This window comes from Anas platyrhynchos, chromosome 2 (genome assembly GCF_047663525.1).
Source record: "Anas platyrhynchos isolate ZD024472 breed Pekin duck chromosome 2, IASCAAS_PekinDuck_T2T, whole genome shotgun sequence".
Lineage (NCBI taxonomy): Eukaryota > Metazoa > Chordata > Aves > Anseriformes > Anatidae > Anas > Anas platyrhynchos.
Window position 1 is genome coordinate 87,742,027 of NC_092588.1, and position 15,501 is coordinate 87,757,527.

At 40.6% G+C, this 15,501-nt stretch overlaps 1 protein-coding gene across 1 annotated transcript in view; it reads right to left on the reverse strand.

Moving 5' to 3' along the window:
- Positions 1 to 277: 277 nt before the first annotated feature.
- The window catches only part of BASP1 (brain abundant membrane attached signal protein 1), a 51,431-nt gene continuing 36,207 nt past the window's right edge, over positions 278 to 15,501 (reverse strand). The window contains exon 2 of the mRNA XM_027451635.3: positions 278 to 1,910. Within this exon, the coding sequence (XP_027307436.2) occupies positions 1,167 to 1,901 (735 nt within the window). The 5' untranslated portion in view covers positions 1,902 to 1,910 and the 3' untranslated portion in view covers positions 278 to 1,166. The remainder of the gene's footprint in view (positions 1,911 to 15,501) is intronic.

Sequence of the window (15,501 nt, forward strand, 5' to 3'; positions counted from 1 at the left end):
CATGAGGCATTTCTACTTTGTCTGGAATAAAACATGTATGAGAGGTGCTGTTTATTTGTTACTTCCAACCTCACCTGTGAATGCTTGTGGCTGCTGAAGCAGGAGTTTATGGCAGCATGTTTCTAGGATCATGAGGCTGATGGCATTTTGTTTACCTCTGCTTTGCTATAAATAGGTGAGTGAGCAACCCCAGATGTAACACTTCTGCTCTGGGTGTAAGGATTTCCTTCGCCGAGTTCCTAAGTGGTGAAAGTGAAGATTTAATCAGTCTTTACACTTTTATATTTTTTAAATTATTTAACTTTTATTACTGTTGCACCATTTATACAATTACATATAATTTCAATGCATCCATTGTACATTTTGTTTTTTCATTTGTTTTCCAATGAGTGTGTGTTGGTGTCTGTGACACAGAATGGAAGAGAAACTGGAACTGCAATGAACGCAGACTTTTTCATTTCCACTGACCAATAAACAGAACTACAGGTGCACCCAACCACAGACATGCATTAACTCGTCATGAGAAATCTAGGTAGGCTAAGTAGGATGAGAATGCTTTTTACTCCCAAAAAATATTTGGAGAGGAAGAATTGGAGGATTGGCATTGAGAAATATGTGGACAGCTAAGTGGGTTTTGTCTGAAAGTTGGCATTCATCCACTGCATAAAAAAAATATCAAAATAAGAAAGGCTGTAAATAAAATTTAAAAAAAAAATAAAATAATAACACAGAAAATACTGCTTTCATAAAGATCTGATTGCCTTGGCACAAACCCAGTGGGCAGAATCAAACACATCACTCCCAAACCCCATTACAGAACAAAAAGAAGATTTTGATACATTGGTGGAATGCATTTACAGCAGTTCAGATACAAAAGATGTGCTGTACTTTCAGACATCCATCTATTTTACTTTTTTTTTTTTTAAATCCAGGACTTGTGTCAAGTTGGCAGAAAGTATATTAGATATTTCCCCACAAAAATACTATTTGGATTCTCCCCCCTCCCTCCCTCCCAGCTTGATGGGACATCCTTTTCATTTTTTTTATCCTTTTCTTTCTGGGCAATACTTATTGTTATTTCAGATCTGAAATGAGTTAGTATAGCTGAAAAAATAAAAAAAAAGACACAGGTTGTTTTAAGTGGTTGTTTCAACAGGCTGTCCAATTTAATCTTGCACTGCTATGGTTTGATCCGAATTAGTTGCTGGGGCTTCAGAAGGTTTCACTTCCTCTGGTGGGGCTGCGGGGTCCGAGGCCTTGGCAGTGGAACTAGGTGCTGCTGTGGCTGCTGCGCTCTCCTTGGAAGAAGATGCAGCCTCGCTGCTGCTAGGTTTTGAGTCTGAAGCTGGGGCCACTTCGCTTTTAGTTTCTTGGGCTGCAGGCGTTGCGGGAGCCTCAGTCTTTTTGGCTTCCCCTTCTTCTTTGCTCTTGTCATCTGCTTTGCTGGGAGCTGTGGCTTCTGAAGGCTGGGAAACTTTTGCATCACTGCTAGGCTCAGAGGTTTTGGGTGCTTCGCTACTGGCAGCAGGAGCAGAGGCTGCAGTTGGCTCCTCTTGCTTGGGTGCCTGTTCATTGTTCTTCTGTGGCTCTACTTTCGCATCGACAACAGCCTCTGACTTCTCTGGTTCTGCTTTCTGGGTTTCTTCCTGGGTCACTGTTTTCTCTTTCTCCCCTTCTTTTTCTTCTGTCTTGTTGGCAGCAACCTGAGAATCCTTCTCGCCCTTCTCCTCCTTGTTGTTCTCCTTCACTTCTGTGGTCTCTGTGGTTTGCTGGGCATCCTCAGCCTCCTTTGGAGTCTCCTCTTCCTCAGCTGCTGCTCCTTCAGCCTTCTTGTCTTTGTCTTTAGCTTTTTCATCATTGACACTGTACCCCTTCTTCTTCTTGCTCAGTTTGCCTCCCATTTTGGAGCTCTGAAATGGCAAAGAGAAAGAGGTGGTTACCCAAAACACAGTGTTTACCACTGAGAGAAACAAAAGCAGATCAGATGAAGTGCAAGAGGGAAATTTCAGTCTCCAGAAAAGGGGGACAATATCCATTTGGTCACACTGAGCCCGCTGAGCACTGCTGCCGCCAAGCCTCCAGCCCTACAAGCCTACAGCACCGCGGTCCCCAGGCCTGGCTCTGCCCCATGCCTTATGGACGGTCGAGAACCCCTCCAACTCTAACTACGCCTAATGGCAGGAGAAGGGAGGCATAAGATGTTGGAGGAATAGCATATACTGCAACCCCTTCCACCCTGACAAAGGGATGCAGGATGAGGAAGCCAGCCCCACATGGCAGAACAGGTATGGATGAGAAACATGGAGCCTGAACTACAGCAAGCCCCCTGCCCCTTGGTAAGGCAGCTAAAGCAACAGGGGCACCCCTAAGCTGTGCACATGATGTGGTATCGCGCAATAAGAAAGACGGGGAGAGACAGGCATGTGCTTTGTGGCCTCTGCCCAAGGTTTTCAAGCACCAGAAGTGACCGGGTATGCATTTCTGCTGCTTAAAAGAAATGATATGGCTGCACACATTGAGCACACTTGTAACCATACCGGCATTTACATATCCTGTGTGTGCAAGTCTCAGCTAAGTATATACAACATCTTTCACAGTACTTCAAAGCAAACTCTGCCAATTAAATCAGGAGACACTTTCAGATACATTGTTTCACTCATGAACTTGAAAATCCCTACAATTGCCTAAAAAATACGTTCCTGATATTAAAACAAGTATATCATTCAGACTCAATAAACAGTTAATAAAAACATAATCTCATGGTTTCACGCCATTTGAAAACAGTGGAGAAGGTAATTTTTTTAAGTACTGCCAAACAAATGTTTATGAGCTTCTCCAAGTGGAGCTCAATCATTCTAATTTTCTGTTTTTCCAATGTACATAGTCTTGTAGGCCCTATATTTTTTCACACACTTGCAAAATTCATGAGTACAGACCAGTAAAAATTCATATGAGTGCTCATAGAAGACTGTATAGTAAATTTCTTTAAATACCACTGAGAACTGGCTACCTCTCAACAGCTACCACTGGTACAAGGCACAGGCACAGCCCAAGAGCAGACCTTCCACATGTCTTGGGCAAAAATAAGAAATTATGATCCGCAGAGAACTGTCTGATTTCAGGTCTCAATGAGAATAATAATTTGCAAATATTGTTGAAGGGTCAGCACATAGCCCTGCAAAATGGTAACCTAATGTTGCTTAAACCCTACTTTGTTGTTGGGGATTTTATGAGTAACACCACTAAAAGGATAAACTTCCACAGAGCTGCACTTGAGCAATCTAATCTCTACCTTCATGGCAGAGATAGCACTTTTTTATGTATTTAGGGGCAGGCTATGGACATTAGTTTGTTTTCTAGACTTCCTGATACTCCACAAAAATTGCTTCAGCTTACTGTTTATGTACAGTTAAAACCAAAAAAAAAAAAAAAATTTTTTTTTGAAAGGGCTTTTGCAAGTCAGCAGGATCAGAGATTTATACTGAAGTCATGTGTGCATCCCAATCTGCAATCCCTAATTGAGCCTGTATTTGTTTCCCAGCAAAACCCAGATACTGCAAGCTTAATTTCATTTGCTGTGTCTTCTGTATTTTTCCAGATTTTGCTATTTTGTGTGTAGTAACTCACCATGATTTATTTCTTTTTCCACAGAAAGCTTTTAATTGCAGATAGAGCTGGCTACAGAATGCATATGCCAAAGGACCTTTAATAAGCAGAGAAGCATGCATATGAGACAAGTGCTCCCAAACTAAGAAAAGAAACGCGCACTGTCTTTGCTCAGAGGTATGCTGTGAAATCGCTGTGTCTCAATTTGCATCGCAGCCAGCTGGCTCCAGACAGCGGAGCAGAAGATAGGGAAGAGGTTCAGAGACTATCATTACGGTCTATTAGTAAATATTTACAGTTGCAAATGGACTGCCACCTTCCAGAGCAGTTTCAGCTACTTTATAACAGAACAGATTTGCTCCTTGTGACACTGAATCCTAAATCTCCCTTTTTAAAAGCCTTCATCACAGCTATGCCAGGCTATCATGTAAAATCGCAGCAATCACCAGGGTTATTAGCCAGCCCTGCAGGTAGCAATGGTTCCTTTCCCCTCTATCTGAACACCAAATCCTTCTCCTCTCCCAGTCCCCAGTAGAATATCCAGGCCCCCTTGTTACATTTTCCAGAAAAAAAAAAAAGAAAAGAAGTGCTCCATTGTGACAAACAGATGCTGGTCTGGTCCCTTTCCCACCTTAATCCTGCCTGAAGGAGAGCTCTGCACTGTCCAGCGCAAGGAGTCATAGGGTGCAGCAGACAGAAAGCAGACCTTAAAAAGCATTTTGAAATTAAAGCCATCTGCACCTGGGAGAAACCTATCACACAGACCAAGCCACGTAACCCTCTCTGTGTCTGTGCTGAGTATTTTTGCAGGGCTAATCCTGCCTTGTGCCATATGAAGGCAGAATGCCAAGTCTTTCCTGAATTTATTCACAAGGAATTATTGTCCTATCTTAAGTGTACTACACCAGTTTTAATCTCTTCATCCAAGTCACTTAGCTTTGCTGGCAATCGGGTCACTTGGTTGTCTGAACAGTGTTGGGTTTCTGAAACCAGGCATTCAGAGTAAAAAAAGGAGAAAGTGAGAGAGATTGAAAAAAAAAATGTAAAAAGAAAGATCAAAGGAGAGAGAAAAAAACAACTGCCACAGTGACATTTTATTTAAAGAAAACACTCCCTGAGAAATGTCTCAGTGAAAAGTCTCACAAGTGAAATAGCAAACTGCTTTAAACCACTAAGGCCTGTATGTATACGGTGTTAAATCCACTCTGCATTACTGCTTACATACTAACATTTGCAAGAGTGAGGACTTTTTTCTTCTTTCTTGACAAAGGGCTACAATCTAACAAAACAGAGAATGACAACATCTTAAAAAAAAAAAAAAAAAAAAAAAAAAAAAGTTGAATCAAAGACCATGAAAAAAATATATAAATAAATTGTCTCCAACTATTCAAAGCCCAGTATACCTTCTACTTATACCTTTTACTACTTACTGCAGTCATGTAGTGGTTCCCAGCTCTAGCAGCTACCAGCTGAGTGCAAAACACTTTGCAATAAGCACATCCAAAAGGGGGATCCTCAAAATTTCTGGTGCTGAGCACCTTTCCTGCAAAATGGCACAGGATTTGATGGCTCTGCCTCTTTACTACTTGACAGGAAATGGTCTGGAGACAGACTAGAAGCAGTCCTGATATAAGTAGTTGCAATATATTGGTTATTTTCAGGCAACTTTGAGAAACCCGCTGGCAGACCAGTACTTCTGAAGAGCACAGTTAAATGCAAAACATCAAAGTTACAAGAGACTTCATCTGCTTTGCAGCATGTTTAATATTCTTCACCTCTTGTGCTCTTCCCAGGGAACAAGAAACAGATCCAGTGAGCACTAAAGAGGACTTCTACAACAGGAACAAGGATTTCTTGAGTTCCTAAGAGCTGCTCAAGTTTCTATTCTACTCCAGAAAGCAGGAAAATAATGGAGAGCTTGCACAGGTTATCTTCGTTATTGTACAGAAGAAATAATCTGACAGTATTTGCATTACAAAATATCACATCTACAGCTCAGCTCAAACATGTTAAGCCCTTTAAAAATTGAACATTTGCGATAATCAGGATTTCCTGGAATAATAGTGTCCAATAAATAAATAAATAAATAAATAAGGACAATGTCCATAAGACCATAAGAATTAGAAGAATTCCATAAGAAGACCAAGAAGAATTCACAGATCATTTCCAATTTTATGGGTGAAGACTAAACTGATAGGATGGCAATGAGTCCCTGGAACACAGGACACATGCATTCGTACAGTTCAGGACAGAAAATATTATTTCCAACTTTTATATTTCAAATTGTGCTTCTATAATGAGTAAGTTCCTAGAATGATCCTCTTTCTTTCTCTCTTCTGTCAGTAATGGTTTGTCTGCTCAGGTAGATTTCTTTAGTGCATGTAATATTCCAAAAATGTCATTTAGCAAACACTTCCATATCCCATGAAAGGGTCTGGCTCTCCCAAGAACAGACAGAGGAGGAGGACAAGCTGTCACCCTCAGTGCAGAAAACAGCACATCAGGAAGGGACCACTGCATGCCTGCCAAAGCTAACCTTCCAAAGCTCATGCTCAACTTCATGTAAAGTGTGGGGAACTCAGTCAACCTCCAAAAAAATACAGTTCATGAAGGCAACGGGTATCTTCTGAAGTTCTGCTGCCTTAGGTGCAATGCAGGTGTGTGAGGCAGGTCTGTCCAAAGTAGCCCTGGTGCAAGCCAGTTCCTGAGCATGAATTGTCTCACATCACCTGCAGACAGGAGCTGTAAAATGCACATCCCTTCCAAGGCAAGATTTCAACAACCTAAACCAAAAGAAATAACAATCCCAGAAAGTGCTCCAGAACCAACTATTCAAAATAAATAAAAATATCTTGAAGAAAGCTTTGCATCTCTGTTACTTCATTGATTTGTTTTACACCTCTGTTTTGAAAAAGCAATGGAAGATTTTATAAAGGGATATTTATATAGGGACTTAGGTAAATAAGGGATTTTCAAGCATAAGTTTCAAAATATTTTTGAAAACTTACTACTTCTTAAGATATGCAGTACAATTTCATGATTCTCCTTATATATACACACACTATCCTAACTCAGCAGCCCCAGACAACCAGTTTACTGGGTTAATTTTAGAAGATGTCTGTAGTAAACCCCCATACAGAATTTGATTCACTAGCCCTGCCTTCAGCCACAAAGCCCTGCTTCTCTGTTCTTTCTCAGTTATCCTCACAAATCTCTTTCCTCTGCTATTACTTGGAATTAACAGAGCAGAAATGTCAGGTCTTATTCAGGTTCAAGCCTCTTCACAGCTCAGTAATAGTGACTTTTCTTTTTCTCCTCTTCTCTCCTGGAGAGTGGGCAGCTGAAGCAATGCCATACCTGCAGGTCTGTGATAGCAGCTTCACGTATCATAACATAACAAGATATCAGCTCATTAGATGCATGCATGACCTGTGGTTTCCACATGTTAATGGTCGTTCCAGGTGAGTCTTTAAAACTTAGTGATTCAGCATGTTTATTGCTGCAAGATGCATGACAGTACACTGGGAACATCTCAGCTTGGTGCTTGGGGAGCGTGTGACCAGTCTGTGCTGTTTTCTTTGCTGACCACTTATAATCTTTTCTCATTTCCTCAGTTTGTGCACAGGCCTGTAACTCCTGTACCTCCTTTTCTTCCTCCAAAGCCTTATTAACCTCAAGATCTTGTAAAGGAGCATGGAGTAAATGAACAGTAAATGCTTAAAACCCAGAAATTGTGCTCACATGATTTTCTAACTTTGATATTTAAAAAAATCCAATGCCAGTTTTGTTACTGTCTTGTTTTCTTCTAATAGACAGCCAGTAGAAGAATCCTAAGAAGTTGTATTGCCAAGTCTAAGGGTGTAATTTTCAGCCAGATTTTAGGCCTGTTTTTCTTTGGTTAGAAGTAGAATATCTCTGTTATATTTTCTTTTTTTTTTTTTTTTTTTATGAAGAACTTTGATTTTTAAGTTCTTTTAAAATTATTTGGGACAGGTATACCACAGAAAAATGGGAAAGACGGTGTACTTTTTAGATATTAGCCACTTATCATTAACATATGTGAATTATGAGCATTTATAAAAGATTGCCATTATGAGGCTTATAATAATTTAAGTACACTGCAGGCTGATATGAAATTGTGTCTGGATATTTAACAACTCATACATGAGTAACTTGTTCACTTGAAAACTATAACAATTTATCAGAGAATTTAATAAACATATGATGATTATTTTGTGAGCAAATTAAAAATTTGTACCCGAGAATTACTAAGATTCATGTGAAATACTTGGGCTCTGGGGTATGTATTAATTCATCAGTTAGGAACCCACTTTTCCAGGAACAGAATAGTAATGAAGATCAGCAGATTCATCACAGGCAAAGGCTTTGCCAAAATTATCAACTCATATTAGCATCAATCTGAAACCTCAAGTACTTCACATGCATAATTCATCTTTGCTAGCTAGCTAGGCAGAATTCCTAAATAAGACAAAATCTATCAATTATTTGATCAAAAAGTGATGAAGATTTCATGGGTTACATTGAAAGCAGCTACCAAAGTCTTTGGACATAGCCCTCCTCACTTGGAGGACTCTACAGCTGAAGACCATAGAGGAGCATAGCCACTGAAGGTCCACTGCCCAGTCTGATTCTGGTCAGACACCAACACTACTTTAGATTTAGGAGCTTCTACAGAAACAAACACATCAAAGTTCTGTATTAGGTAGTCTCTGCATGTGTCACCCTTTATTAAAGCCACTTGTGCAATACTGAGCTGTGCACTGTATGAAGACATGATGCAGAGCTGCTCTGTTGCAGCTGGCTCCCGAATGCAGTATATGTCATTGCTTTAAGCTGTTACACCCTTAGCTTCCCTGGCTACAAAGCCATCTAGAAAACATGAGCAGAACATGGACTTATGTGCCATGCCTTCCCAAGTCCATAAGCAGCATGGAAGAGATGCTCTGCTATGTACAAACACCTACTCACCCCAGGCAAGGCTGTGCTTTGTAGGCTGAGACCCCCATTTTCTATTTTCTATACCCTTTAATGTCTTTATCAGTGATCTGGATGAGGGGATCCAGTGTACCCTCAGTAAGTTTGCCAATGACACCAAGTTGGGAGTGAATCTGTTCACACATAGAAGGGTTCTGCAGAAGGATCTGGATAGACTGGAGCAATGGGCCAACGCCAACTGTATGAAGTTCAACAAGGCTAAGTGCTGGGTCCTGAACTTGGAGCACAGCAACCCCATGCAGTGATACAGGCTTGGGGAAGAGTGGCTGGAAAGTTGCCCATTGGAAAGGGACCTAGGGGTATTGGTCAATAGCCAACTCAATATTAACCAGCAGTGTGCTCAGGTGTCCAAGAAGGCCAACAGCATCCTGGCTTGTATCAGAAACAGTGTGGCCAGCAGGACAATGGAAGTGATTGTCCCTCTGTATTCAGCCCCTCACTACAGGGCATTGAGATGCTGGAACCTGGACAAAGAAGGGCAATTAAGTTGGTGAAGGGTCTAGAGAACACATCTAATGAGGAGTGGCTGAAGGACCTGGGGTTGTTTAGTCTGGAGAAAAGGAGGCTCAGGGGAGACCTTATTGCTCTCTACAACTACCTCAAATGAGGCTGTATTGGTGTGGGGGGGTCAGTCTCTTCTCCCAAGCAACAAGTAATAGGACAAAAGGAAATGGCCTCAAGTTGTGCCAGGGGAGGTTTAGGTTGGATATTAGGAAACATTTCTTCACTGAAAGGGTTGTGAGGCTTTGGAACAGGCTTCCCAGGGAAGTGGTGGAGTCACCACCCCGGAGGTATTTAAAAGACATGTAGATGTGGTGCTTAGAGACACAGTGTAGTAGAATTGGCAGTGCGAGGTTAAAGGTTGGATGTGATGATCTTAGAGGTCTTTTCTAACCTAAATGATCCTGTGATTCTATCTGACCAGCTAATATAGATAGAAATAGCATTAATCCAGTTCTCCTTAGACACTTGTCCCTAGCTGATCTGTTTTAGTATTAACATTATTTGATACTTTCTAATTGCAGGTTTCAAATCAGAACCTCACTGCTTTTGACACATCTGGTTTTTCAGTGATCCAACACAATGATGCACTGCCCAGCAGCATAGATACAATTGCCAGTGCCTCCAGTTTCATCCCTGGCAGTTCCTCCAAGCCTGTTTTGCATTGTTTATACAGAAACATGAGTCATATTAAAAATCAAGCAACACAGAAGAAGCATGAAGTAGATTATTTTAACAGTGTAGTGTATGCATTGCTTAGTTGTGCTTTTGGTTTGTTCAATGCTCCAATTGCTGAAATGAAAAATGCTTCCATCCATTTTTATTTGCCTCATCTGCCCTATTCAATATACCAGCCTTCCTACAGGCTTGAGACCTAGCTCATGTTCAAAGCATTTCTCCCATATTCAGATCACCTGTATACATTCTCTCTGTCAAAAAAAAAAAAAAAAAAAAAAAAAAAAAGACAGTGTACAGACATGCTCGTACAGATATACACATGCAGTCAAAAGTCAGCCTGCCCCAGACCAAGATCATAATCACACTATTGTTAGGCACATAGTTGGAAGAGGGAACTCTGCTGTAAACACCTGTTTTACAGAGACTGAGATTAATTTTACAACACCTCCTGTAGAAAGAGTTTGCAGTCTTCAAAACTAACCTGAAAGAATAAGCCAAAAATAAAAGTCCATGCCTCCTCCTTATCCATTTCAAGTTGCAACGTCACTTTGGTTTTTATGTGTGACTCTCCAAGAAACAGTTTAATACATATGTTACAATAGCAAAAGTTTTCTAATCTGTATCCTAGATTTAAGTTCCTCAATAGGAAATTATGCAAATTTCAGAGGTGCTGATTACCCACACCTGTTTAGGGCCCAAGAGTGCTCACGGCAGAGGGAGAGGTAAGATTCCACACATATTATTCCAATTATGGTGAACCACTTTTTGTTTCCCTCAAATACTTTAGGCACCACCACCACATCTAACTACAAAAACACGCAAAATGATGAAAGCCTAGATAACAGGACAATTTCCTTCCAATTTGCATTTTACTCAAAACGTGTCCCTTTGGCATTATCTCCATCACAGATGTCAGTACAAAAATATATTGCCATGCTTGGCTTATAGACCCCTGAGCCATTTTGGGTGCCTACAAAAGAGACGCTCTAAAACTGTAACAGTCAGATGCTAGTAAGCAATGAAAATATTTGCTTCCTCCACACTACAATCTTGGTGAAAAGCAGGTGTGCTAAAACCTCCATCCTGGAGGGACTGTATGCTGGGAAATCTTTTCTTTTTTTTCAAGTGATAAGCCAATCACTTATATATCTCTAGCCTCATCCTGAACAAAGAACATTCAGCCTTATACTAAACATGCAGTATGAGGCATGTGGCTTTTCAAATTCATGGTTTCTATACCAGAGGTACAGCTACAAGGAAAAAAAAAAAAAAAAAGTTATATATTCCTCATCTGCATGTTTCTTTCAATAACAAAGGATCTCAGCTACTGTTTGCATAAATAGAAAAGTTACCTGCCATTTCCTTAGCAAGGACATGTACAACCACATTCACTTTTTAAAAAAACACCTTAAAGTATTAAACTAGGGAACTGTCAGTGGAGATGATTATTTATGGGGATCTACATTTACATTATATCTGCTAAAGAATCTGCTAAAGATTCCATACTTTAAAAAACTTTATTACTTTAATGCCCATTTAACTGGTCAAACTAGTTTCAATCAAATTTGAGACAGTCCTTAGAATATAAATTACAGTATACAACAATAAATGTATACATTCAGTTTGAAATCCTGGAACTACCAGTTTGATTTTGAAAATGGATTCTCCTATGTGATTGTCAAAGTTTTCTTTCTTTCCCATCTCTAGGCTGCTCACTGGAAACAGTGCTAGGTATATGCCCCAGCTATAAGGAAACATACTACAGCTGGGAATAGGACTCTTAACAGACAATTCAGACCTATAATGGGACACAGCAATCTTCAGGCCATACATTTTCCTTTTTATGTTTGCATGACACCCTCATTACAGGCAGTGAAACCACATTTGTAATTGTGAACCAAATCCAATTGATCATAAATCAACAGCATGACGTGGCAGCCAAAAGGGCCAGCTGTGTCCTGGGGTGTATCAGGCACAACACTGCTAGCTGGTCGAGGGAAGGGATTGTCCACTCTGCTCTGCCTGGTGCGGCCTCACCTCAAGTACTATGTGCAGCTTTGGGCACCACAATATAAGAACAAAATTATTAGAGAGTGTCCAAAGGAGGGCTACAGAGATTGTGAAGGGTCTAGAGGGCAAGACATATGAGGAGTGGCTGAGGTCCCTCAGTTTGTTCAGCCCAGAGCAGAGGAGGCTGAGGGGAGGCCTCATGGCAGCCTGTAGCTCTCTCACGAGGGGAGCAGAGGGGCAGGCGCTGAGCTCTGCTCTCTGGGGACAGTGACAGGACCTGAGGGAACGGCATGGAGCTGGGACAGGGGAGGGTGAGACTGGGTGTTAGGAAAAGGTTCTTCACCCAGAGGGTGGTCAGGCACTTGGACAGGCTCCCCAGGGAAGAGATCACGTCATCAAGCCTTACAGAGTTCAAGAAGCCTCTGGACAATGTTCTCAGACAGAAGGTCTGATTTTTGGGCGGTCCTGTGCAAATCCAGGAGTTGGACTGCATGATTCTTTTGGGTCTCTTCCAACCCAGCATATTCTGTGATTCTATGATTCCCAGTTTTGTTTTCCTTTTTCAAACACAAGCTGCCATTTCTGACTGCAGCAGATAACCCCACAGTCACACTGCGGTGAGGAAGGTAACAGGGAGTCAAGGCCAGCAGCCACCCACCTGGTGCAGCGTTCGCTGCTGCAGGGCGCGTGGCGGTGTTCATGAGGGCACTGCAAGTCCTTCTTTCCAAAACACACAGTGTGTGCTTTACTCAGCAAAATAGAACACTAGCAATTTAAGTGAAGCATTTATTGTTGACTCTTTTATTCCATTACCTAACTATTAAAGAATTATAACATCTACAATCTAGTTGACACATTCCTTATCCTCTTATATCAGTATCAGTGCAGCTCCATGTTATGCTGCACTGCTAGCTTTTCTCCATTTTCTTCAAAAAGAATCAATTGCAGATCCATCTGATAATCCAGCAGATTGGTATTGGGAGAGGTGACTTGATATTAAAAAAGCACTCCCCATTCTGTTCCCTCAAACGTGCATCAGAGAACAGAGAGCTGCTTCAGGTAATGGCGATGCACCCACCTTCCTGCTAACCTTGGCCTTGAACACCTCTGTGGCATTCCTCAGAAATAAAGGTTTGTACAAGAATCGAAGAATCAAGCCAATTTCATCCTCCAGTTAATGTGCAACAGCTAATGACTGTTAAATTTGTCATTGAACCGTTGTTCTGAACATACTTGCAAGTTTAACAGTGCATTAGAAAGCTGAGCACAGTTGCAGCTGTAGGACAGAGCTACACATCAGGCCTCCCTGGTAGAAACTAACCTGCAAGTGGTCAGCACAAAACCTACTTTCCACCTCAGCAGTACTTACAGGGGATTTTTACACTGACTTCCTGAAGTGCTGCTGCATTTCCCCTTGCAATAACCACTTTTGCCTTTACATCTTTCTGTACAGAGTTTCCTTTTAAATGAAAAATTCTGTACTGAAGTCAACGTACACAAGTTCAGTCATGTTTCACATAGCATCAAAACTACCTGTAATTAAGCCCTGCAAGACTTCGGGCTGAAATACAAGTATTCCTCACGCTGTGAAGAAATCCCCCCAACTTGTGAGCACAGTATCAGTGTCAGCACCTTATCAGCTCTCAGCTTCTCACGGCTCTGTCGTAATAATGTCTTGTAGTGAAGACATGTTCAAAAGAAATGGGAGAAATGTGAGTTGGAATGCTCAACATCTTGTAAAACCTTTTGCATTCACGTTCCCAGACACTTTCTTGTGCCTTTTAACATTTGCTACCTCACTGCAGCTTGCCCTATTACATCAGGGTAGTCACTTAGGTCATTCTCACTTCCTGGTTCTCACACTAGTACAATATGCATTTTTGTCAACAACATACATATAACACAAAAGAAAAATCTCATGTTCCAGACTTTCTTTTTTGATCTCATTTAGAATGTATGTTTATACTGGATTTTTTTATTTTTTTTTAAACAAAGCATTGCATTCAAACTACCTGGCTTACCGGTTTCACTCTAGTCACAGGGGGAGGATTATCTAGATAAGTGGCATACAACAGTCACTGGCAAGCAAAGAGCATCAAGCATTTGATTTCTGTTTGTGTCTTGCAAATGTCTTTCTCCACCATTTTTACCACTACTCATTTACATTCCTCTAATGGCTGTTCAAAATACTAGGCTGCCTCAGGCACTCTTTTAATTAAGACTAGCAGTAGCTGCATTTCTTCACTCAGATGAAGAACCATAGGTATGCATCAGCAGACTTTATCATGTGGAGCCTATTACACTCCTTAGGTGTCGCATTTTGAAAGTAAGCTATAGAGTGCCATAGATGACTATGAGGAAAAAGGCAGAGTTTGCTTTTAAGTTTCAGTGGTGCAAGCTGACACAGGGCACGGCAGCATCAAAACAAGCTTTATTAGAGAGCTTTGTCTTCTCTCCCAATATGACAATGGTTTGCTTTCAGAAACCCACTTTGAAAATGTAAAATGTTTCTAAGAAATCCAAAGTAAAAGCTATGCCAGGAAACAAGCTGTACCACGTCATGTGTTGGGCTGTCAGACATGTCAGCCAGGATTCAAGACTCCCAGATCTAGGTTGATTGCCTGGGTTTCCTTCTGACCTCTGTATTTTATTTTATTTTATTTTATTTTTGACTTGGTTTCATTCAGTTTGTATTGGGATAGATGATCAGTTCTATTGGAAGAAAGGCTGCATAAGAATGGAGACTAACAAGTCCATTTGGCAAGATTTAAAGTCAGTAGCTAGTAGTGTATTCCCTGAATTGCATTAAGGGACTTACATTCAAACCAAGTAAGGCAGAAATGCAAGTTAATAATTACTCAGCCAGAACCATTCCAAGTTAGCATCTATAGAAAAAGGGGAAGAACAAACAATACAGAATGTATCAAAATAAAACCAGAAATTAGGAAAAGTGATTGGGTGCATATTTCCTTTAAATAAAATAGCTTGTTTTTCATTTTGCATTTAAGCATCAGCAGGAAATCTGACCATCTTAGAGATATCAGATTTAAACTCATAAAATGAAAGCAAAACAAAAATAACTTTGTAAGCATACTTGTGGAGTTGGATGTAGTCCATTTCTCTCCCTCTCACCTGAGCACTGACTTGCATTTTGTGAAAACATATGTAATTAATAGCTTAATGTGGCCACAATTCAATACCTGCAGTCCAGAATGCATATCATTTGCTTTAGATTATATTACTCTTGATGTAGACCAGCTCTCCAGCAAAGTTGTGTATATGCCAATTTGCAGTTTTAGACAACTCAGAGCACATAACAGAAAAGAGCTTATTTTCAAAAGCTCACATGCTTTGGAAGTATGGGAATCTATTTATAGAGAACTCTTAGAGTTATTCCTTCACTCTAAGGAGCTTTCTGTCTGTGGCTATTTGAAAATTACTTATTCTAACCAAAGAAGGCAGGCAGACATCAGTATAAAGTGTAACAAAGCTATTTCAGGATTCAGATGAGAAAAGTGTTTCAAAGCAATGGAGACATGAGAAGGATGGAAGATTGGTTTGCATTTTTCAAGATAGAACCATAAATACCAACAGAAAGTTTCTGTTAGCTCTTTCATCATTAATACATTTCAGTAGTAGCCCATGATTTAAACCAGTACCAGAACTCATTTTGCTGCCCCCAATACTACT